This window comes from Trachypithecus francoisi, unplaced genomic scaffold (assembly GCF_009764315.1).
Source record: "Trachypithecus francoisi isolate TF-2019V2 unplaced genomic scaffold, Tfra_2.0 Lachesis_group3, whole genome shotgun sequence".
In the NCBI taxonomy this organism is placed as follows: Eukaryota; Metazoa; Chordata; class Mammalia; order Primates; family Cercopithecidae; genus Trachypithecus; species Trachypithecus francoisi.
This window is the reverse complement of record NW_022681468.1, coordinates 68,074,176-68,097,340: the sequence shown is the minus strand read 5'-3', so window position 1 is coordinate 68,097,340 and position 23,165 is coordinate 68,074,176. Positions and strand designations below refer to the sequence as shown.

General features: G+C 38.3%; 1 protein-coding gene across 3 annotated transcripts in view; it reads left to right on the top strand.

Moving 5' to 3' along the window:
* Positions 1-23,165, top strand: part of MIPOL1 (mirror-image polydactyly 1) — a 373,501-nt gene that overhangs the window by 293,226 nt on the left and 57,110 nt on the right. For all 3 annotated transcript variants that reach the window (XM_033188223.1, XM_033188225.1, XM_033188224.1), the window contains one exon: positions 16,318-16,548. In XM_033188223.1, coding sequence (XP_033044114.1) covers positions 16,318-16,548 — 231 coding nt within the window. The remainder of the gene's footprint in view (positions 1-16,317; positions 16,549-23,165) is intronic.

Genomic DNA, 23,165 nt, shown 5'->3' with positions numbered 1-23,165 from the left:
ATTCTAACTGGCGTGAGATGGTATTTCATTGTCTTTTCATTTGCGTTTATCTAATGACCAGTGATGATGAGAATTTTTTCATATGTTTGTTGGCTGCATTCATGTCTTCTTTAGAGAAGTTTCTGTTCATATCCTTTGCCCACTTTTTGATGGGGTTGTTTTTTTCTTGTAAATTTGTCTAAGTTCTTTGTAGGTTCTGGAAGTCAGGTAGTGTGATGTCTCCAGCTTTGTTCTTTTTGCTTAGGATTGTCTTGGCAATGCAGGTCTTTCTTTGGTTCCATATGAAATTTAAAGTAGTTTTTTCTAATTTTTTGAAGAAAGTCAATGGTAGTTTGATAGGAGCATTGAATCTATGAATTACTTTGGGCAGTATGGCCATTTTCAAGATATTGATTCTTCCTATCCATGAGCATGGAATGTTTTTCCATTTATTTGTGTCCTCTCTTATTTCCTTGAGTAATGGTTTGTAGTTTTTCTTGAAGAGATCCTTCATATCCCTTGTAAGATGTATTGCTAGGTATTTTATTCTCTTTGTAGCATTTGTGAATGGGAGTTCACTCATGATTTGGCTGTCTGTCTGTCTGTTATTGGTGTATAGGAATGCTTGTGATTTTTGCACATTGATTTTGTATCCTGAGACTTTGCTGAAGTTGTTTATCAGCTTAAGGAGGTTTTGGGCTGAGACAGTGGGGTTTTCTAAATATACAATCATGTCATCTGTGAACAGACAATTTGACTTCCTCTCTTCCTATTTGAATACCTATTAATGCTTTCTCTTGCCTGATTGTCCTGGCCAGAACTTCCAATAATATGTTGAATGGGAGTGGGTAAGAAAGGGCATCCTTGTCTTGTGCCAGTTTTCAAAGGGAATGCTTCCAGTTTTTGCCCATTCAGTATGATATTGGCTGTGGGTTTGTCATAAATAGCTCTTATTATTTTGAGATACATTCTATCAATACCTAGTTAATTGAGAGTTTTTAGCATGGAGGGCTGTTGAATTTTGTCAAAGGTCTTTTCTGCATCTGATGAGATCATCATGTGGTTTTTGTCATTGGTTCTGTTTATGTGATGGATTACGTTTATTGATTTGCATATGTTGAACCAGCCTTGCATCCCAGGGATGAAGCCGACTTGATCATGGTGGATAAGCTTTTTGATGTGCTGCTGGATTCAGTTTGCAAGTATTTTATTGAGGATTTTTGCATCAATGTTTATCAAGGATATCTGCCTGAAATTTTCTTTTTTTGTTTTGTTTGTCTCTGCCAGGCTTTGCTATCAGGATGATGCTGGCCTCATAAAATGAGTTAGGGAGGATTACTTCTTTTTCTGTTCTTTGCAATAGTTTCAGAAGGAATGGTACCAGCTCTTCTTTGTACCTCTGGGAGAATTTGACTTGAGTCCATCTGGTCCTGGACTTTTTTTGGTTGATAGGCTATTAATTACTGACTCCATTTCAGAACTTTTTATTGGTCTATTCAGGGATTCTACTTCTTCCTGGTTTAGACTTGGAAAGGTGTATATGTGCAGAAATTTATCAATTTCTTCTAGAGTTTCTAGTTTATTTGTGTAGAGGTGTTTATAGTATTCTCTGATGGTAGTTTGTATTCTGTGGGATCAGTGGTGATATCCCCTTTATCACTTTTTGTTGCATCTATTCGATTCTTCTCTCTTTTCTTCTTTATTAGTCTGGCTAGCAGTGCATCTATTTTGTTCATCTTTTCACAAAACCAGCTCCTGGATTCATTGATTTTTTGAAGGGCTTTTTGTGTCTCTATCTCCTTCAGTTCTGCTCTGATCTTAGTTATTTATTACCATGTACTAGCTTTTGAATGTGTTTGCTCTTGCTTGTCTAGTTCTTTTAATTGTAATATTAGGGTGTCAGTTTTAGATCTTTCCTGCTTTCTTTTGTGGGCATTTAGTGCTATAAATTTCCATCTGCACAGTGCTTTAAATGTGTCCCAGAGATTCTGGTACGTTGTGTCTTTGTTCTCATTGGTTTCAAAGAACATCTTTATTTCTGCCTTAATTTCATTATTTAACCAGTACTCATTCAGGAACAGGTTGTTCAGATTCCATGTAGTTGTGCAGTTTCCTTATCCTGAGTTCTAATTTGATTTCACTGTGGTCTGAGAGACTGTTTGTTGTGATTTCTGTTCTTTTACATTTCCTGAGGAGTGTTTCACTTCCAATTATGTGGTCAGATTTAGAATAAGTGCAATGAGGTGCTGAGAGGAATGTATATTCTGTTGATTTAGTGGGGAGAGTTCTGTAGATGTCTGTTAGGTCCACTTGACAGTGATTCTCCCCATCACTTGCAGGTACACCAATCAAAAGTAGATTTGGTCTTTTCACATAGTCCCATATATCTTGGAGGCTTTGTTTGTTCCTTTTCATTCTTTTTCTCTAATCTTATCTTCACACTTTATTTCATTAAAGTGATCTTCAATCTCTGATATTCTTTCTTCTGCTTGATCAGTTTGGCTATTGATATTTGTGTATGCTTCACAAAGTTCTCGTGCTGTGTTTTTCAGCTTCATCAGGTCATTTATGTTCTTCTCTAAACTGGTTATTCTAGTTAGCAATTCCTCTAACATTTTTTCAAGGTTCTTAGCTTCCTTGCATTGGGTTGGAACATGTCCTTTAGCTCAGAGGAGTCTGTTATTACCCACCTTCTAAAGCCTACTTCTGTCAGTTCATCAAACTCATTCTCCATCCGGTTTTGTTCCCTTGCTGGCAAGGAGTTGTGATCCTTTGGAGAAGAGACATTCTGTTTTTTGGAATTATCAGCGTTTTGTGCTGTTTCTCCCCATCTTCGTGGATTGATCTACCTTTGGTCTTTGCTGTTGGTGACCTTCGGATTGGGTCTCTGACTGGACGTCCTTTTTGTTAATGTTGATGCTATCCTTTTCTGTTTGTTAGTTTTCCTTCTAACATTCAGGCCCCTCTGCTGCAGGTCTGCTGGAGTTTGCTGAATTTCCACTCCAGACCCTGTTTGCCTGGGTATCACCAGCAGAAGTTGCAGAATAGCCATAATTGCTGCCTGTTCCCTCCTCTGGAAGCTTCGTCCTAGAGGGGCACTCCCCAGATGCCAGCCAGAGTTCTTCTGTATGAAGTGTCTGTTGGCCCTTACTTGGAGGTGTCTCCAAGTCAGGATATATAGGGGTCAGGGACCCACTTGAGGAGGCAGTCTGACCCTTAGCAGAGTTTGAATGCTGTGCTGCAAGATCTGCTGGTCTCTTCACAGCCATCAGGCTGGGACATTTAACTCTGCTGAAGCTGCGCCCACAGCTGCCCCTTCCTCAGGTGCTCTGTCCCACCCAGGGAGATGGAGGTTTTATCTATAAGCTCCTGACTGGTGCTGCTGCCTTTTTTTTTTTCAGAGATGCCCTGCCCAGAGAGGAGGAATCTAGAGAGGCAGTCTGGCCACAGTGGCCTTGCTGAGCTGCAGTGGGCTCCACCCAGTTCGAACTTCCCTGCAGCTTTGTTTACACTGTGAGGGTAAAACCGCCTACTCAAGCCTCAGCAGTGGTGGATGCCCCTCCTGACACCAAGCTGGTGCATCCGAGGTCGACCTCATACTGCTGTACTGGCAGTGAGAATTTCAAGCCAGTGGATCTTAACTTGCTGGGCTCTGTGGGAGTGCGACCTGCCATGCCAGACCACTTGGCTCCCTGGCTTCAGCCCCCTTTCCAGGGGAGTGAACAGTCTGTCTCACTAGCATTCCAGGTGCCACTGGGGTATGGAAAAAAACTCCTGCAGCTAGCTCGGTGTCTGCCCAAACGGCTGCCCAGTTTTGTGCTTGAAACCCAGGACCCTGGTGGCGTAGGCACCAGAGGGAATCTCCTGGTCTGCAGGTAGTGAAGACCGTGGGAAAACCGCAGTATCTGGGCCAGAATGCACAGTTATTTAGGCTCAGTCCCTCACAGCTTCCCTTGGGTAGGGAAGAAAATTTCCCAACCCCTTACACTTCCCAGGTGAGGCAATGCCCCACCCTGCTTTGGCCCACCCTCCATGGGCTGCACCCACTGTCCAATCAGTCCCAATGAGATGAACCAGGTACCTCAGTAGGAAATGCAGAAATCACCTGCCTTCTGTGTTGATCTCACTGGGAGCTGCAGCCCAGAGCTGTTCCTATTCAGCCATCTTGCCAGCAAATCCTCCATTTGTTTCTTAATTGCATCTTCTATTTCTTCCATCTCCTCAAAAGCAGAAGTCTTCCTTCTATTAAATTTGACAGTATAATTTTTTCATTTTAGTGATGCCCATATAATTATATTTGTGTATTATATGATAAAATTCAAGATAAATTTTGTTGCCTGTGAGCTATACAGTGGTATATAAACATAAGTGGCTTTGTGAGTATAATCTCTTACCACTCTGCTTCCCACATCACCAAATTTATGAAGCACACAATATACTCTTAGATAATCAGGAGCTGGCCCTACATCAATTCCAGGTGCTGTAGTATATTTAATAGTTAGATATTTTTGGCTAGGCGCAATGGCTCAGGCCTGTAATCCCAGCATTTTGAGAGGCCAAGGTAAGTGGATCACTTGAGATCAGGAGTTCAAGACCAGCCTGTGCAACATAGCGAAACTCTGCCTTTACCAAAAATACAAAAATTAGCTGGGTGTGGTGGCGTGTGCCTGTAGTCCCAGCTACTCAGGAGGCTGAGGTAGTAGAATCACTTGAACCCTGGAGGTGAAGGTTGCAGTGAGCGGAGATCATGCCGCTGCACTCCAGCCTAGGTGAAAGAGCAAGACTGTCTCAAAAAAACCTCCAAAAAGTTCAATATTTTTTAATGCTTCCTTGGAATTATTTGTATAGGTTGTTAACATTTCTAAACATGAATTCAACAGATATTTAGTGACACCCGATTTGTATTGTGAAATGTAGCATCCAGAAAGCTTTTAATAAATATTAATAAATATATTGACAAGTTATCCAGTTTAAAATTCTTGAAATTTTAAGTTCAGTATTAATTGGCTTGCTTTATAATAAAGAAATTGTTTTTTCTCTGAAAGTACTTTAGCAAGTTATTTTATTAAAATAAACCAACTGCATCAACAGTGGAAGCAAATCATTGAAGTTACTAGACTGATTTGCAGATTAAGCTTCCACATCCACACTCTTATCCATTCTGAATATATTTCCCTTTATCTGTATGTCATTCAAAATTAAAGCCTATTATACTGTAGCATATGCTGATTTCCTTAAAAATAAGTGAGGAAGTCAATGATTTTCTTTTTTCAGTTAAAAATAACGTTTAAGATGGGGTCTTGCTATGTTGCTCAGTGTGGTCTAGAACTCCTTGTCTCAAGCAATTCTCCTGCCTTTGCCTCCCAAAGTGCTGATACTAAAGCATGAGCCACCATGCTCAGCTTCAACTATCTTCTTGAAAGGGTCTTAGCAAATTAATTGATGTAGTAAACCAGGAAATAAAAGTAGACATTATCCTTTCAGAAATGTATTCTTAGGAAAAAGCAGCACATACTTCTGCATTTCATATTTGCTTAGGTTTTATTTTAATTCAGTAAAACAAGCCAAACCTGCCCATTTTTGAGAAAAGAATGATTTAAGAATGTTATCAGTAAGTGAACAAAGGTTAAGCAAACTAGTTTCCTTCTCCCAATTCATGAAAAACCTGTAGGGACAGGCAGTTGTTTTTCTCAGTAAAATGTTTATAAAATACTTGAGTATTGTTTAACATTTTGTACAAAGTTAATTAGATATAAGTAATTCCTTTTAACAATTATACAGATATGAATGCTTATTCTCTGGCAGATATTGTGCCAGTTATTTTGACACATGTAGATCACCTCATTTCATTCTCATATGATTTCCATGATATTTTTCTCATGATTTTGGAGTTGAGGAAATTAATATCTGTTGTAGGAATCTATCCTCTGTTTAGCAGCATCTCTAGCTTCTATTTACTAAATGCTAGTACCATCTCACCCTCCCCACTACCCCCACTAGTTGTGACAAAAATGTCTTCAGATGTTGCAGAATGTCCTCTGAGGAACAAAATTACTCCTGGTTAAGACCTACTGATCTATATTGTTGTACCTCATCTCTAAATTTTAATCCAAAAATATATATCCAATTAAAATAAATAGCATATATACAACACACTAATGATTGAGCAATTACTGTAAAATAAATGAAGCATAAACAGAATAGTAAGTGCATGTTGTAGGATGATGAGTAAAATGATCTCCTGTAAGGACTTGGCCAATACCTGATCATGGAGACAAGAGAGGAAGTCAGGAAAAGTAGCATCAAAACTTGGTATAAATGGAAAAGTACTAATTGCAAAAAAAGGCTGAATCCATGTGTAACATTACAATTAAGAGAGAGTTCAATGAGCAGGTAGGCAGACAAGTTGAAGATAATATAAATATCTGTAAGCAAAACATATAAGTGGCTCATAAACCTGATAATTCCAAGTTATATTTAGCTGGGGTGGCATAGAGAGTCAGGGACCAGGAAAATAGTCAGGGCCATAGACAAAGTAATAGACCAGGGAACATCGAAACCAAGACAGAAACCACTTCAGAAGGGAAATCTATTACATGGTACTCACTGGAGTAATACACATTAAGGACATTTTCTACCTTGGCCTGCCATTGGACTTAATGTGGTGAGCAACATAGGAGACAATGTGCAGGCTTATTTGATGTGAATTAGAAATATGATCATATCAAATATTAGTAAGTAAAAATATTTTTAAAGTTTTACTTTCTACACTAAATTATAAAAATTAAATTTATAAAGAATTATATAATTTTAAAACTTGAAGAGTGATTTTAAACTTTGCTTATCTTATTACCTCATTAACTTCCTGGTTAACAGAAATAGTTACCATCCTATGTGGATATTGTGTAAGCTGCACTATTGATTACATACTTTAGAATTTCTGAGAGTGATTCAGTGACTCTTCAGCTGTTATTTCATCATTTATGCTTACTGTAACTTAAAATATGTTAATATACAACTTAAGTGCCATTGAGTTATAATACTACTACTATGCTGAAAATGCACCTGAAAATTAGTAACTTTGGAAAGAGGGTAAATGTAATATGTCTTTGTGAAGAAAGCTAAACAAGGGGGCCCTGTTGTCAATTTAGGGAAGACCATTCTGAGGAAGAAGTACTAAAGCAGAAATTGTGCTTCAATGGTTACAGATTTATAGCTTGGAATATAGCTCTCCTGCTTCATCTTTATTCATATTGGAAAATTTCCTTAGAATTATATATGTTTTGATTTACTTAAGTTCTTAAGGAATGTATTCTTTCCATAAAATAAAATTACTATATATAAATGAAGTATTAATATGTTAGAACTGGGAAGAAAACCACAAGATGAAATGGAAAAAAAATACAAATTATAAGTTCTGAGAAGGAAGAGTACGATCTATGAGACAGACTAACAAAGAGGAAAATCAAGATTTAGACTGAAGACCCACCTAGGTGTATCTAAGAGAATTATATATTTGCTTTGTCCTACTGGATGAGTAGGACGTTGTCAAGTAGAAGCATGGATGGAAAGGCATTCCAAACAAATACCTTCAGCAGAAAAAGCTTGACATGCTTGAGAATCTGAATGCCCAGCTAAAAGGTGAGGAAGGAGGTAGAGAGGTCAGTGATGCAGGACTTTATAGACCACAGCAAGTATGGAAGAGGTTTCCAGTGCAGAGATAAAGACTGTGGGTTCAAATTCTGGCCCTGTTACAGGTATTAAATTACTTATCTCTCTTTGATTCCATTTTTTATCAGTAAAAAAGGAATATTATTATTATGATGATTATTATTATTATACTTTATGTTCTAGGGTACATGTGTACAACGTGCAGGTTTGTTACATATGTATACTTGTGCCATGTTGGTGTGCTGCACCCATCAACTCGTCAGCACCCATCAACTCGTCATTTACATCAGGTATAATTCCCAGTGCCACTCCTCCCCCGACCCCCTCCCCATAATAGGCCCCAGTGTGTGATGTTCCCCTTCTAGAGTCTGAGTGATCTCATTGTTCAATTCCCACCTAGGAGTGAGAACATACGGTGTTTGGTTTTCTGTTCTTGCGATAGTTTGCTGAGAATGATGGTTTCCAGCTGCATCCACTTCCCTACAAAGGACACAAACTCATCCTTTTTTATGGCTGCATAGTATTCCATGGTGTATATGTGCCACATTTTCTTAATCCAGTCTGTCACTGATGGACATTTGGGTTGATTCCAAGTCTTTGCTATTGTGAATAGTGCCGCAATAAACATACATGTGCATGTGTCTTTATAGCAGCATGATTTATAATCCTTTGGGTATATACCCAGTAATGGAATGGCTGAGTCATACGGTATTTCTAGTTCTAGATCCTTGAGGAATCGCCATACTGTTTTCCACAATGGTTGAACCAGTTTACAATCCCACCAACAGTGTAAAAGTGTTCCTGTTTCTCCACATCCTCTCCAACACCTGTTGTTTCCTGACTTCTTAATGATTGCCATTCTAACTGGTGTGAGATGGTATCTCATTGTGGTTTTGATTTGCATTTCTTTGATGGCCAGTGATGACGAGCATTTTTTCATGTGCCTGTTGGCTGTATGAGTGTCTTCTTTTGAGAAATGTCTGTTCATATCCTTTGCCCACTTTTTGATGGAGTTGTTTGTTTTTTTCTTCTAAATTTGTTTGAATTCTTTGTAGGTTCTGGATATTAGCCCTTTGTCAGATGAGTAGATTGCAAAAATTTTCTCCCATTCTGTAGGTTGCCTGTTCACTCTGATGGTAGTTTCTTTTGCTGTGCAGAAGCTCTTTAGTTTAATTAGATCCCATTTGTCAATTTTGGCTTTTGCTGCTGTTGCTTTTGGTGTTTTAGACATGAAGTCCTTGCCCATGCCTATGTCCTGAATGGTATTACCTAGATTTTCTACTAGAGTTTTTATGGTTTTAGGTCTAACATTTAAGTCTCTAATCCATCTTGAATTAATTTTCATATAAGGAGTAAGGAAAGGATCGAGTTTCAGCTTTCTACTTACGGCTAGCCAATTTTCCCAGCACCATTTATTAAATAGGGAATCCTTTCCCCATTTCTTGTTTTTCTCAGGTTTGTCAAAGATCAGATGGCTGTAGATGTGTGGTATTATTTCTGAGGACTCTGTTCTGTTCCATTGGTCTATATCTCTGTTTTGGTACCAGTACCATGCTGTTTTGGTTACTGTAGCCTTGTAGTACAGTTTGAAGTCAGATAGCGTGATGCCTCCAGCTTTGTTCTTTTGACTTAGGATTATCTTGGCAATGCGGGGTCTTTTTTGGTTCCATATGAACTTTAAGGCAGTTTTTTTCAATTCTGTGAAGAAAGTCATTGGTAGCTTAATGGGGATGTCATTGAATCTATAAATTACCTTGGGAAGTATGGCCATTTTCACAATATTGATTCTTCCTATCCATGAGCATGGTGTGTTTTTCCATTTGTTTGTGTCCTCTTTGATTTCACTGAGCAGTGGTTTGTAGTTCTCCTTGAAGAGGTCCTTTACATCCCTTGTAAATTGGATTCCTAGGTATTTTATTCTCTTTGAAGCAATTGTGAATGGAAGTTCATTCATGATTTGGCTCTCTGTTTGTTTGTTACTGGTGTATAAGAATGCTTGTGATTTTTGCACATTGATTTTGTATCCTGAGACTTTGCTGAAGTTGCTTATCAGCTTAAGGAGGTTTTGGGCTGAGATGATGGGGTTTTCTAAGTATACAATCATGTCATCTGCAAACAGGGACAATTTGACTTCTTCTTTTCCTCAGAGAATACCCTTGATTTCTTTCTCTTGCCTGATTGCCCTAGCCAGAACTTCCAACACTATGTTGAATAGGAGTGGTGAGAGAGGGCATCCTTGTCTTGTGCCAGTTTTCAAAGGGAATGCTTCCAGTTTTTGCCCATTCAGTATGATATTGGCTGTGGATTTGTCATAAATAGCTCTTATTATTTTGAGAGACGTTCCATCAATACTGAATTTATTGAGAGGTTTTAGCATGAATGGCTGTTGAATTTTGTCAAAGGCCTTTTCTGCATCTATTGAGATAATCATGTGGTTTTTGTCTTTGGTTCCTGTTGATATGCTGGGTTATGTTTATTGATTTGCGTATGTTGAACCAGCCTTGCATCCCAGGGATGAAGCCCACTTGATCATGATGGATAGGCTTTTTGATATGCTGCTGGATTCAGTTTCCCAGTATTTTATTGAGGATTTTTGCATCAATGTTCATCAGGGATATTGGTCTAAAATTCTCTTTTTTCTTGTGGACATTTAGTGCTATAAATTTCCCTCTACACACTGCTTTAAATGTGTCCCAGAGATTCTGGTATGTTGTATCTTTGTTCTCATCGGTTTCAAAGAACATCTTTATTTCTGCCTTCATTTCGTTATGTAGCCAGTAGTCATTCAGAAGCAGGTTGTTCAGTTTCCATGTAGTTGAGCGGTTTTGATTGATTTTCTTAGTCCTGAGTTCTAGTTTGATTGCACTGTCATCTGAGAGACAATTTGTTATAATTTCTGTTCTTTTACATTTGCTGAGGAGTGCTTTACTTCCAACTATGTGGTCAATTTTTGAATAAGTGCAATGTGGTGCTGACAAGAATGTATATTCTGATGATTTGGGGTGGAGAGTTCTGTAGATGTCTATTAGGTCCGCTTGGTGCAGAATTGAGTTCAATTCCTGGATATCCTTGTTAACTTTCTAAAAAGTCTCATTGATCTGTCTAATGTTGACAGCGGGGTGTTGAAGTCTCCCATTATTAATGTATGAGAGTCTAAGTCTCTTTGTAAGTCTCTAAGGACTTGCTTTATGAATCTGGGTGCTCCTGTATTGGGCGCATATATATTTAGGATAGTTAGCTCTTCCTGTTGAATTGATCCCTTTACCATTATGTAATGGCCTTCTTTGTCTCTTTTGATCTTTGATGGTTTAGAGTCGGTTTTATCAGAGACTAGGATTGCAAACCCTGCTTTTTGTTGTTCTCCATTTGCTTGGTAGATCTTCCTCCATCCCTTTATTTTGAGCCTATGTGTGTCTCTGCATGTAAGATGGGTCTCCTGAATACAGCAACCTGATGGATCTTGACTCTTTATCCAGTTTGCCAGTCTGTGTCTTTTATTTGGACCATTTAGTCCATTTACATTTAAGGTTAATATTGTTATGTATGAACTTGATCCTGTCATTGTGATATTAGCTGGTTATTTTGCTCATTAGTTGATGCAGTTTCTTCCTAGCATCAATAGTCTTTACATTTTGGCATGTTTTTGCAATGGCTGGTACCAGTTCCTTTCCATGTTAATGCTTCCTTCAGGATCTCTTGTAGGGCAGGCCTGGTGTTTACAAAATCTCTAAGCATTTGCTTTTCTGTAAAGGATTTTATGTCTCCCTCACTTATGAAACTCAGTATGTCTGGATATGATTCTGGGTTGAAAAACCTTTTCTTTAAGAATGTTGAATATTGGCCCCCACTCTCTTCTGGCTTGGAGAGTTTCTGCTGAGAGATCTGCTGTCAGTCTGATGGGCTTCCCTTTGTGGGTAACCCGACTTTTCTCTCTGGCTGCCCTTAACATTTTTTCCTTCATTTCAACTTTGGTGAATCTGACAATTACGTGTCTTGGAGTTGCTCTTCTCAAGGAGTGTCTTTGTGGCATTCTCTATATTTCCTGAATTTGAATGTTGGCCTGCCTTACTAGGTCGGGGAAATTCTCCTGGATGATATCCTGAAGAGTGTTTTCCAACTTGGTTCCATTTTCCCCGTCACTTTCAGGCACACCAATCAGATGTAGATTTGGTCTTTTCACATAATCCCACATTTCTTGGAGTCTTTGTTCATTTCTTTTTACTCTTTTTTCTCTACACTTCTCTTCTTGCTTCATTTCATTCATTTGATCTTCAATACTCTTTCTTCCAGTTGATCGAGTCGGTTACTGAAGCTTGTGCATTTGTCACATACTTCTCATGTCATAGTTTTTATCTCTGTCAGTTCGTTTGTGGCCTTCTCTGCATTGATTATTCTAGTTATCCATTCTTCTATTCTTTTTTCAAGTTTTTTAGTTTCTTTGTGCTGGGTATGTAGTTCCTCCTTTAGCTCTGAGAAGTTTGATCGACTGAAGCCTTCTTCTCTCAACTCGGCAAAGTCATTCTCCGTTCAGCTTTGATCCGTTGCTGGCGATGAGCTGTGTTCCTTTGGAGGGGGAGATGCGCTCTGATTTTTTGAATGTTTTGAATTTCCAGCTTTTCTGCCCTGCTTTTTCCCCATGTTTGTGGTTTTATCCGCCTTTTGTCTTTGATACTGGTGATGAACTGATGGGGTTTTGGTGTGGGTGTCCTTTCTGTTTGTTAGTTTTCCTTCTAACAGTCAGGACCCTCAGCCGTAGGTCTGTTGGAGATTGCTTGAGGTCCACTCCAGACCCTGTTTGCCTGGGTATCAGCAGCAGAGGCTACAGAATATAGAATATTGCTGAACAGCGAGTGCTGCTGTCTGATTCTTGCTCTGGAAGCTTCGTCTCAGGGGTGTACCCCGCCGTGTGAGGTGTGTGGTGTTGGTCTGCGCGTAGTTGGGATGTCTCCCAGTTAGGCTACTCAGGGGTCAGGGACCCACTTGAGCAAGCAGACTGTCCATTCTCAGATCTCAACCTCCATGCTGGGAGATCCACTGCTCTCTTCAAAGCTGTCAGACAGCGTCATGAACATCTGCAGAGGTTTCTGCTGCTGCTTTTTTTTTTTTTTTTTTTGCTATGCCCTGTTCCCAGAGATGGAGTCTACAGAGACAGGCAGCCTCCTTGAGCTGTGGTGGGCTCCACCCAGTTCGAGCTTCCTGGAGGCTTTGTTTACCTACTTAAATCTCAGCAATGGTGGGTGCCCCTCCCCCAGCCTCGCTGCTGCCTTGCAGTTAGATCTCAGACTGCTGTGCTAGCAATGAGGGAGGCTCCCTGGGTGTGAGATCCTCCTGGCCAGGTGTGGAATATAATCTCATGGTGTGCCGTTTGCTGAGACCCTTGGTAAAACACAGTATTAGGGTGGGAATTACCCAATTTTCCAGGTGTTGTGTGTCTCAGTTTCTAAAAGGATTCCATTCCCCCTTGCACTTCCCAGGTGAAGCCATGCCTCGCCTTGCTTCAGCTCTGGCTGGTCAGGCTGCATTAGCTGACCAGCACCGATTGTCCGGCACTCCCCAGTGAGATGAACCCGGTATCTCAGTTGAAAATGCAGAAATCACCCGTCTCATGTCACTTGCACTGGGAGCTGGAGGCTGGAGCTGTTCCTGTTCGGCCATCTTGCTCACACCCCCCAAAAAAGGAATATTAATAGGACTTCTCATGCAGGTTGTGACATTTAGTGAGTTAACATATAACATTTATTTTTAGATACTGTTTTCTCTAAAAATTCAAGAAAATGCTATTGCAGGATTTTAAGTGACATTATCTACTTCCATCTTTTTAAAAAGATCATGTCCCTTGTTTGGGAAAGTCTTGGTGGTAATTAACAGGTTTCCAAGACAACATTTTGAATGCTAAGAAGCTTTTGAACTTGCGGGTACAATCCAAACATGTCCATCTGAGAGAAAAATCAATATCAGGTATAAATTTGCCCCCTAAAAATTAAATGATAAAAGACTAGGAAGTGAGGAGTGATTAGGAAATTAAATCAAGATGCTCATAATTTTAATAATGGTGAGATTTTTAAAACTTAATCATTGATTCTAACTGGTTACAGTATACTGGTTACTGCTTTAGGCATGCTAGACACATGCAGAATTCCCAAACTAAGCTGTCTCACTGAGTTTTAAATTAGGCCATATACGTAAAGTTAAAATATAAGGGAATGGAGTAGGCTAAGATTTTTTAAACAGTTTACAAAAACCATTGCCATTAAAGAAACAATGATAAATTGAACTTTATTTAAATTGAGAACTTACCTTCATCAAAAGACAGCATTAAGAGTCAGGCATGGTGGCATATGCCCATAGTCCAAGCTGCTCAAGAGGCTGAGACAGGAGGATTGTTTGAGCCCAGGAGTTCAAGATCAGCCTGGGAAACAGTGAGACCTTGTCTCAATCAATCAATCAACATACACGTATATAAGATGATATGAATAGAATGAAACATCACTGCATCCATATTACAATAACTAAAGTTAAAAGCACTTGCCAGTGTCATTCTGAGGGAGGATATAAAGCAATTGAAACTCTCATATTTTGCTGATGGGAGTATAAATTGGTACGACTAATTTGGAAGACTATTAGCAGCATCTAAATCTAAATCAGCATCTATTATTAGTGTACTAAATCTGAAAATAATGCATACCCTTGGAGAAATTCTACTTTAGACATGAATACCTAGGTCCATCAAAAGACATGTACAAGAATATTCATAGCAACAACAGTGGAATAGTTAAATAAGTTATGGCATATGTATATAACAGAATATTTTATAGCAATAAAAAGCAATGAATTATATGCAACAGCAAGGTGAACTTCACATACCAATTGTTGAGGAAAATAAGCCAGACAAAAAGTTTAAAAATAGGCAATTTACATTTTGATAAAGGTTGGAGTAGTACTTACCTTTTGGGGAAGGGAAAAATGGGAGGGAACACTGGGGGTCTTCTAGATTTCTGCGTTTGTTCTGTATTTTGTTCTTCACATTTTTTCAAGCTGAATACTTCGTATATATGCACCTTGTGTAATTTAAAATGTAGTTAACAAATCAAAATATAACTAATAATGTTTTAAGTATAAAGAACATAAGCAAGTACCTTTGTTAAGGTTTAGCTTTTAGTTTGTTTCTTTTTAATTTCTTTCTTTCTTGCGTCTTTCAAGGAGATACAGAGGGTGAGCTAAAGAAAATTGGAAATTGGAACAGATGAGATGCAGAAAGTGAGAGGACACAGAAAAAATAGGAAAATGGGCAAGAGACAGTCCTTAGGCACATGGGTTGGTAGAAAAAACTGAGAAGAAATAAAGTAGGGTTAGCTAGATTAATAACAATGTGAAAACCATGAAAAAATATATTTTTTGCACTCCACAAATGTGGCACTACACACCATTCTAATTTTCTATGTAGTAACCAATTGACCAGGGCTTAGTAACAGTCTGTATTCTTAGGAAGGAATTTGAATCCTGAAATGATTTCATCTGGTATGCTGACTTCCTTGTTTCATGTCCATCCTAGTTCTATGGGACGCCTTTTCCAAAATAAGCATACTGTATAGGCTTATAGGTAACTTAAACTAAAAAAGGAAATGTATAATTAGTTTGAACAGTTTTAAAGAAAGTATCAGATGAGGTATTAGGACAATGCCAAAGTTCACTGACTAGCTTTTTGCAGGTTTAATAATGATATTGCTTTCCTTCACATTATCAATCTATATTATATAGTTAAGTTGTTTTACTTCAAATGTCTCCAATCGACATTTCCTTTGTATGCATATACTGAAATGATATTTAATAAAAAAGAACATCTCCTGTGTGGATTTTAAATTTCTCTTATTAAATATTTATATTTTCAAAATGTCTTTATTTAATTGAGTAAGGTGCTTGGTGCCATTTCAGAATAACCTCAGGTGGTAGGTGGTAATGACATATCAAAGATTTGACCTTTAGCATTTTAGGATTCTATTTGTCTGCATTTTCTTCTGCATTCATTTAGTCTTAATTTATATGCTATTTCTCTGTATGACTTAATGAGTAGATGTATTTGTTATAAGATTCATTAGCCAAAAATATATATATATATATACACACATATATATGAATACATATTATTTCTGTGCAATCTGACCAGTGATTTTAAATTCATTTATATCTCAACTGTGACAAGTAGAAAATGCTGTGTAGAAGGCTGGTCAGTATTTGCATAAACCTCATCCATTCTCATTAAGTGCTTGGAAGAATAGACCCTCAATCTCCTAAACCAATGCCCATTCTCTTCTCACTTCTTTCAGCTTATTATATTCTTTTATTTGCCTAGAGATACTTTATTTTCCAGTTCTCAATTCCTTTTAAAAAAATTGAATGTAATATTTACACTGATATAATTAAATTAACATCTTGCAGCATCTTTTTGTATGCTTTGGTAGCATAGTCATTTGTCTGAGTATCTTTTAGCCTAGAAGCAGAAAAATTACCAATTTTAATGTTGTGACATAAAAATTATTTTCATTTGCTCATTTAAGTATTTATTGATTTTTAGAATTAGAGATTCTAAATGGAGGTTTTTGTTAAATAGATCATAGATCACTCAGTCTACATTACTTATCTTTAAATTATTTTTTAATATTTTCTCAGTTTACACAAATCTTTATCTCAAGAAGAAAATCTGAAGGATCAGTTTAACTATACCCTGAGTACATATGAAGAAGCTTTAAAAAACAGAGAGAACATTGTTTCCATCACTCAACAACAAAATGAGGAACTGGCTACTCAACTGCAACAAGCTCTGACAGAGCGAGCAAATATGGAATTACAACTTCAACATGCCATAGAGGCCTCCCAAGTAACCAATGAAAAAGTTCAAAAGTAAGTTAAATGATCTTTTAATACTTCAAACATGAAACAAAACAAAACACTTTCTTTTGGGAACTAAACAATACGTATTTATTGATCATGTTAATAGTTTAAGACAAAAGTAGAATTAACTCAGTAAACTTTTTTAGATTGGATACCAGATGCCATATTTGGGGTCAAAAAAGTCATTTTCTTGGGAACTAATGTTACCATGTAGGGCAGACCATTTTTATTTAATAACTGATCATCAGTTCGTGGAGGATACAAATCGTTTCACAGTCCCAAGTTAATAGGCAAAGTTATTAGCAAGGGGAAGAGGCAGTCAAGTTACCACCTCAACTCATTCAGCTTTTCAATAATCCTGCTTGAGTTGAGATCATCTGTGACATTGCAGTCTGAGACTTGTAGGTGCATAAAAACCAGTAGGGTGAAATTAATTTTCTTGTGTTGTTCTTCTGAAGTATTCAATACTGCTTTTCACAGTGCATAATTATATGTGTTTATTTTGAATGATCTTTGCATTTTTATTAAAATTTAAATTAAGCTGCATAATCTGTCAGTCCTTTTGACAGCTAGCAAAATGTTAACAAATAGCTTACCAGGCAAAGAAGTCACTTGTTAATTTATTGGACTTGAACATTATAGCAGAGTTTTCTGAGACACCTTTAATGTAAGAGAACCACTGTAATAGAATACATAGAATACATGTAATAGAATATATTTTAACCTTCTTTATGTATTGTTAACAGCATTACAGCATTCACATATCTAGTCATCTTCAATTTCAAAGATATACTTTTTTACTTAACAATTATTTTGTCAGTTTTACACTATGAAGCAGTGCTCACATCAAGGTTTCTTACTTCCCACTACTTCTTATTTGAAAATGTCATCTCGACCATTTCCTCAATATCCCCAAAGTTATATTTTGATTAATAGCCAAAGTTATGTAAGTCAGTAGTTTTAAAATAGACCATTTTAAAACAGTGCATTTAATCTTTACTACCAGTGTACCTTGAAACTTTTGATTTATGTAGGTATTATATATATTTGCAAGTTTAAAGATTGGGTTTGTATTCAGTCATAAACTATATCTAGTTATTTACAATGTACATTATATTCTAAGAACATGATGATGTATATAGGTAGATCTCATTTCATTGTAAATCACAATCAGTAACTTTTGACAGGATCTGATTTGGCTCTGTTTGCTTAAAGTCTACAAATAAATACAAATTTCAAAGGTTTCTTTATATGTAATCCTTCAGTTTCTATTCATGACCAAAATTCCCTAAAACAGTCATTCCCACAGACCAATTTGATTTTCAAAAAATCTTTGGATGTGTTATTAACCTTTTATTTTTTAGATCTCATCAGCTATCATCATCATTTCATTAAAAAAATTTTTTTTATACACTCAGAAGTAGAAATAACATTGTCTCAGATAATGTTTTAAATTAAATAACTTTACTGAATGGCCAAGATGACTGAATAGGAACAGCTCTAGTCTGCAGCTCCCAGCACGATCGACACAGAAGATGGGTGATTTCTGTATTTCCAACTGAGGTACCTGGTTCATCGCATTGGGACTGGTTAGACAGTGCGTGCAGCCCACGGAGGGTGAGCCAAAGCAGGGCAGGGCATCACCTCACCCAGGAAGCACAAGGGATCAGGGGATTTCTTTTTCCTAGCCACGGGAAGCCATGACAGACTGTACCTGGAAAATCGGTACAGTCCGACCCAAATACTGTGCTTTTCCCACAGTCTTACCAACCGGCAGACCAGGAGATTCTCTCCTGTGCCTGCCTTGCTGGGTCCCACACCCATGAAGCATGACTCACTGTGAGCATGGCAGTCTGAGATCCACCTGTGAGGCTGCAGCCTGGTGGGGGGAGGGGCATCTGGCATCTGGCATTGCTGAGGCTTCAAGGTAAACAAAGTGGCCAGGAAGCTTGAACTGGGTAGAGCCCACCGCAGCTCAGCAAGGCTTACTGCCTCTATAGACTCCATCTCTGAGGGCAGGGCATAGCTGAACAAAAGACAGTGGACAACTTCTGCAGACTTAAGTGTCCCTGTCTGACAGCTCTGAAGAGAGAAGTGGTTCTCCCAGCATGGCATTTGAGCTCTGAGAATGGACAGACTGCCTCCTCAAGTGGGTCCCTGACACCCTTGTAGTCTAACTGGGAGACACCTCCCAGTAGGGGCTGACAGACACCTCATGCAGAAGCTTCCAGAGGAAGGATCAGGCAGCAATATTTGCTGTTCAGCAGCTTCTGCTGGTGATGCCCAGGCAAACAGGGTCTGGAGTGGACCTCCAGCAAACTCCAACAGACCTGCAGCTGAGGGACCTGAATGTTAGAAGAAAAACTAACAAACAGAAAGGAATAGCATCAACATCAACAAAAAGGACATCCACACCAATACCTCACCTGTAGGTCACGAACATCACAGAACAAAGGTAGATAAAACCACAAAGATGAGAAGAAAACAGAGCAGAAAATCTGAAAATTCTAAAAACCAGAGCGCCTGTCCTCTACCAAAGGATCACAGCTGCTCGCCAGAAACGGAACAAAGCTGAATGGAGAATGAATTTGATGAGTTGACAGAAGGCGGCTTCAGAAGGTTGGTAATAACAAAATTCTCTGAGCTAAAGGAGCATGTTCAAACCCATCACAAGGAAGCTAAAAGCCTTGAAAAAAAGTTAGAAGAATGGCTAACTAGAATAAACAGTGTAGAGAAGACCTTAAAGGACCTGATGGAACTGAAAACCATGGCACGAGAACTTCATGACACATGCACAAGCTTCAGCAGGCGATTCGATCAAGAGCAAGAAAGGATATCAGTGACTGAAGATCAAATTAATTAAATAAAGTGAGATGACAAGATTAGAGAAAATTAAAAAGAAACAAAAAAAGCCTCCAAGAAATATGGGACTATGTGAAAAGACCAAATCTACGTTTGATTGGTGTACCTGAAAGTGACAGGGAGAATGAAACTGATTTGGAGAATACTCTTCAGGATATTATCCAGGAGAACTTCCCCAACCTAGCAAGACATGCCAAATTCAAATTCAGGAAATATAAAGAACACCACAAAGATACTCCTTGAGAAGAGCAAACCCAAGAAACATAATTATCAAATTCACCAAGGTTGAAATGAAGGAGTAAATGTTAAGCGCAGCCGTGAAGGTCGGGTTACACACAAAGGGAAGCCGACTTTCAGCTGGTCTCTCAGCAGAAACCCTACAAGCCAGAAGAGAGTGGGGGCCAATATTCAACATTCTTAAGGAAAAGAATTTTCAACCCAGAATTTCGTATCCAGACAAACTAAGCTTCATAAGTGAAGGAGAAATAAAATCCATTACAGACAAGGAAATGCTAAGAGATTTTGTCACCACCAGGCCTGCCTTACAAGAGCTCCTGAAGGAAGCACTAAACATGGAAAGGAACAATTGGTACAAGCCACTGCAAAAACATGCCAAATTGTAAAGACCACTGATGCTATGAAGAAACTGTATCAATTAACAGACAAATTAACCAGCTAACATCATAATGACAGGATCAAATTCACACATAACAATATTAACCTTAAATGTAAATAGGCTAAATGACCCAATTAAAAGACCCAGACTGGCAAATTGGATAGTCAAGACCAATCAGTGTGCTATATACAGGAGACCCATCTCACATGCAGAGACACAAATAGGCTCAAAATAAAGGAATGGAGGAAGATCTACCAAGCAAATGGAAAATTTACAAAAAGCAGAGTTTGCAGTCCTCATCTCTGATAAAACAGACTTTAAACCAACAAAGATCAAAAGAGACAAAGAGGGCCATTACGTAGTGGTAAAGGGATCACTTCAACAAGAAGAGCTAACTGTCCTAAATATATATGCACCCAATACAGGAGCACCCAGATTCATTGCAGGAGCACCCAGCTTCATAAAGCAAGTCATTAGAGACCTACAAAGAGACTTAGACTCCCACACAATGATAATGGGGGACTTTAACACCCCATTGTCAATATTAGACAGATCAATGAGAGAGGAGGTTAACAAGGATATCCAGGACTTGAATTCAGCTTGGCACCAAGCAGACCTAGCAGACATCTACAGAACTCCCCCCCCCCCCGAAAATCAACAGAATATACATTTTCCTCAGCACCACATTGCACCTATTCTAAAATTGACCACATAATTGGAAGTAAAGCACTCCTCAGCAAATGTCAAAGAACAGAAATCACAACAAACTGTCTCTTAGACCACAGTGCAATCAAATTAGAACTCAGGATTAAGAAACTCACTCAAACCGCACAACTACATGGAAACCGAACAACCTGCTCCTGAATGACTACTGGGTAAATAATGAACTGAAGGCAGAAATAAAGATGTTCTTTGAAACCAATGAGAACAAAGACACAATGTACCAGAATCTCTGGGACACATGTAAAGCAGTGTTAAGAGGGAAATTTATAGCACTAAATGCCCACAAGAGAAAGCTGGAAAGATCTAAAATTGACACCCTAACATCACGATTAAAAGAACTAGAGAAGCAAGAACAAACAAATTCAAAAGTTAGCACAAGGTAAGAAATAACTAAGATCAGAGTAGAACTAAGAAGATAGAGACACAAAAAAGCCTTCAAAAAATCAATGAATCCAGGAACTAGTGTTTTGAAAAGATCAACAAAATTGATAGAATACTAGCTAGACTAATAAAGAAGAAGAGAGGGAAGAATCAAATAGATGCAATTAAAAATGATAAAGGGGATATCACCACTGATCCCACAAAAATACAAACTACCATCAGAGAATACTATAAACACCTCTATGCAAATAAACTAGAAAATCTAGAAAAAATGGATAAATTCCTGGACATATACACCCTCCCTAGACTAACCCAGGAGGAAGTTGATTCTCTAAATAGACCAATAACAGCTCTGAAATTGAGGCAATAATTAATAGCCGACCACCAAAAAGAGTCCAGAACCAGACAGATTCACAGCCGAATTCTACCAGAGGTACAAAGAGGAGCTGGTACCATTCCTTCTGAATAGAAAAAGAGGGAATCCTCCCGAGCTCATTTTATGAGGCCAGCATCATCCTTATACCAAAGCCAGGCAGAGACACAACAAAAAGAAAAAGAGAATTTCAGACCAATATCCCTGGTGAACATCGCTGTGAAAATCCTCAATAAAATACTGGCAAACTGAATCCAGCAGCTCGTCAAAAAGCTTATCTACCACGATCAAGTCGGCTTCATCCGTGGGACACAAGGCTAGTTCAACTTATGCACGTCAATAAATGTAATCCATCACATAAACAGAACCAATGACAGAAACCACATGATTATCTCATTAAATACAGAAAAGGCCTTTGGCAAAATTCAGCAGCCTTTACTCTAAAACCTCTCAATAAACCCGGTATTGATGGAACGTATCTCAAAATAATAAGAGCTATTTATGACAAACCCACAGCCAATATCATACCGAATGGGCAAAAACTGGAAGCATTCCCTTTGAAAACTGGCACAAGACAAGGATGCCCTTTCTTACCCACTCCCATTCAACATATTATTGGAAGTTCTGGCCAGGACAATCAGGCAAGAGAAAGCATTAATAGGTATTCAAATAGGAAGAGAGGAAGTCAAATTGTCTTTTCACAGATGACATGATTGTATATTTAGAAAACCCCATTGTCTCAGCCCAAAACCCCCTTAGGCTGATAAGCAACTTCAGCAAAGTCTCAGGATACAAAATCAATGTGCAAAAATCACAAGCATTCCTATGCACTAACAGACAAACAGAGAGCCAAATCATAAGGGAATTCCCATTCACAATTGCTTCAAAGAGAATAAAATACCTAGGAATCCAACTTACAAGGGATGTGAAGGACCCCTTCAAAGAGCTACAAACCACTGCTCAATGAAATAAAAGAGGACACAGACAAATGGAAGAACATTCCATGCTCATGGATAGGAATAATCAATATCATGAAAATGGCCATGCTGCCCAAGGTAATTTATAGATTCAATGCCAATCTATCAAGCTACCAATGACTTTCTTCACAGAATTGGAAAAAATTAATGTTCATATGGAACCAAAAAAGAGCACACATAGCCAAGACAATCCTAAGCAAAAAGAGCAAAGCTGGAGACATCACACTACCTGACTTTGAACTATACTACAAGGCTACTGTAACCAAAAGAGCATGGTACTGGTACCAAAACTATAAGACCAATGGAACAGAACAGAGGCCTCAGAAATAACACCACACATCTACAACCATCTGATCTTTGACAAACCTGACAAAAACAAGCAGTGGGGAAAGGATTCCTTATTTAATAAATGGTGCTGAGAAAACTGGCTAGCCATATATAGAAAGCTGAAACTGGATCCTTTCCTTACACCTTATACAAAAATTATTTCAAGATGACTTAAAGACTTAAATATAAGACCTAAAACCATAAAATCCCTAGGAGAAAACCTAGGCAATACTATTCAGGACACAGGTATGGGCAAAGACTTCATGACTAAAACACCAAAAGCAATGACAACAAAAGCCAAAATTGACAAATGGGATCTAATTAAACTAAGGAGCTTCTGCACAGCAAAAGAAACTATCATCAGAGT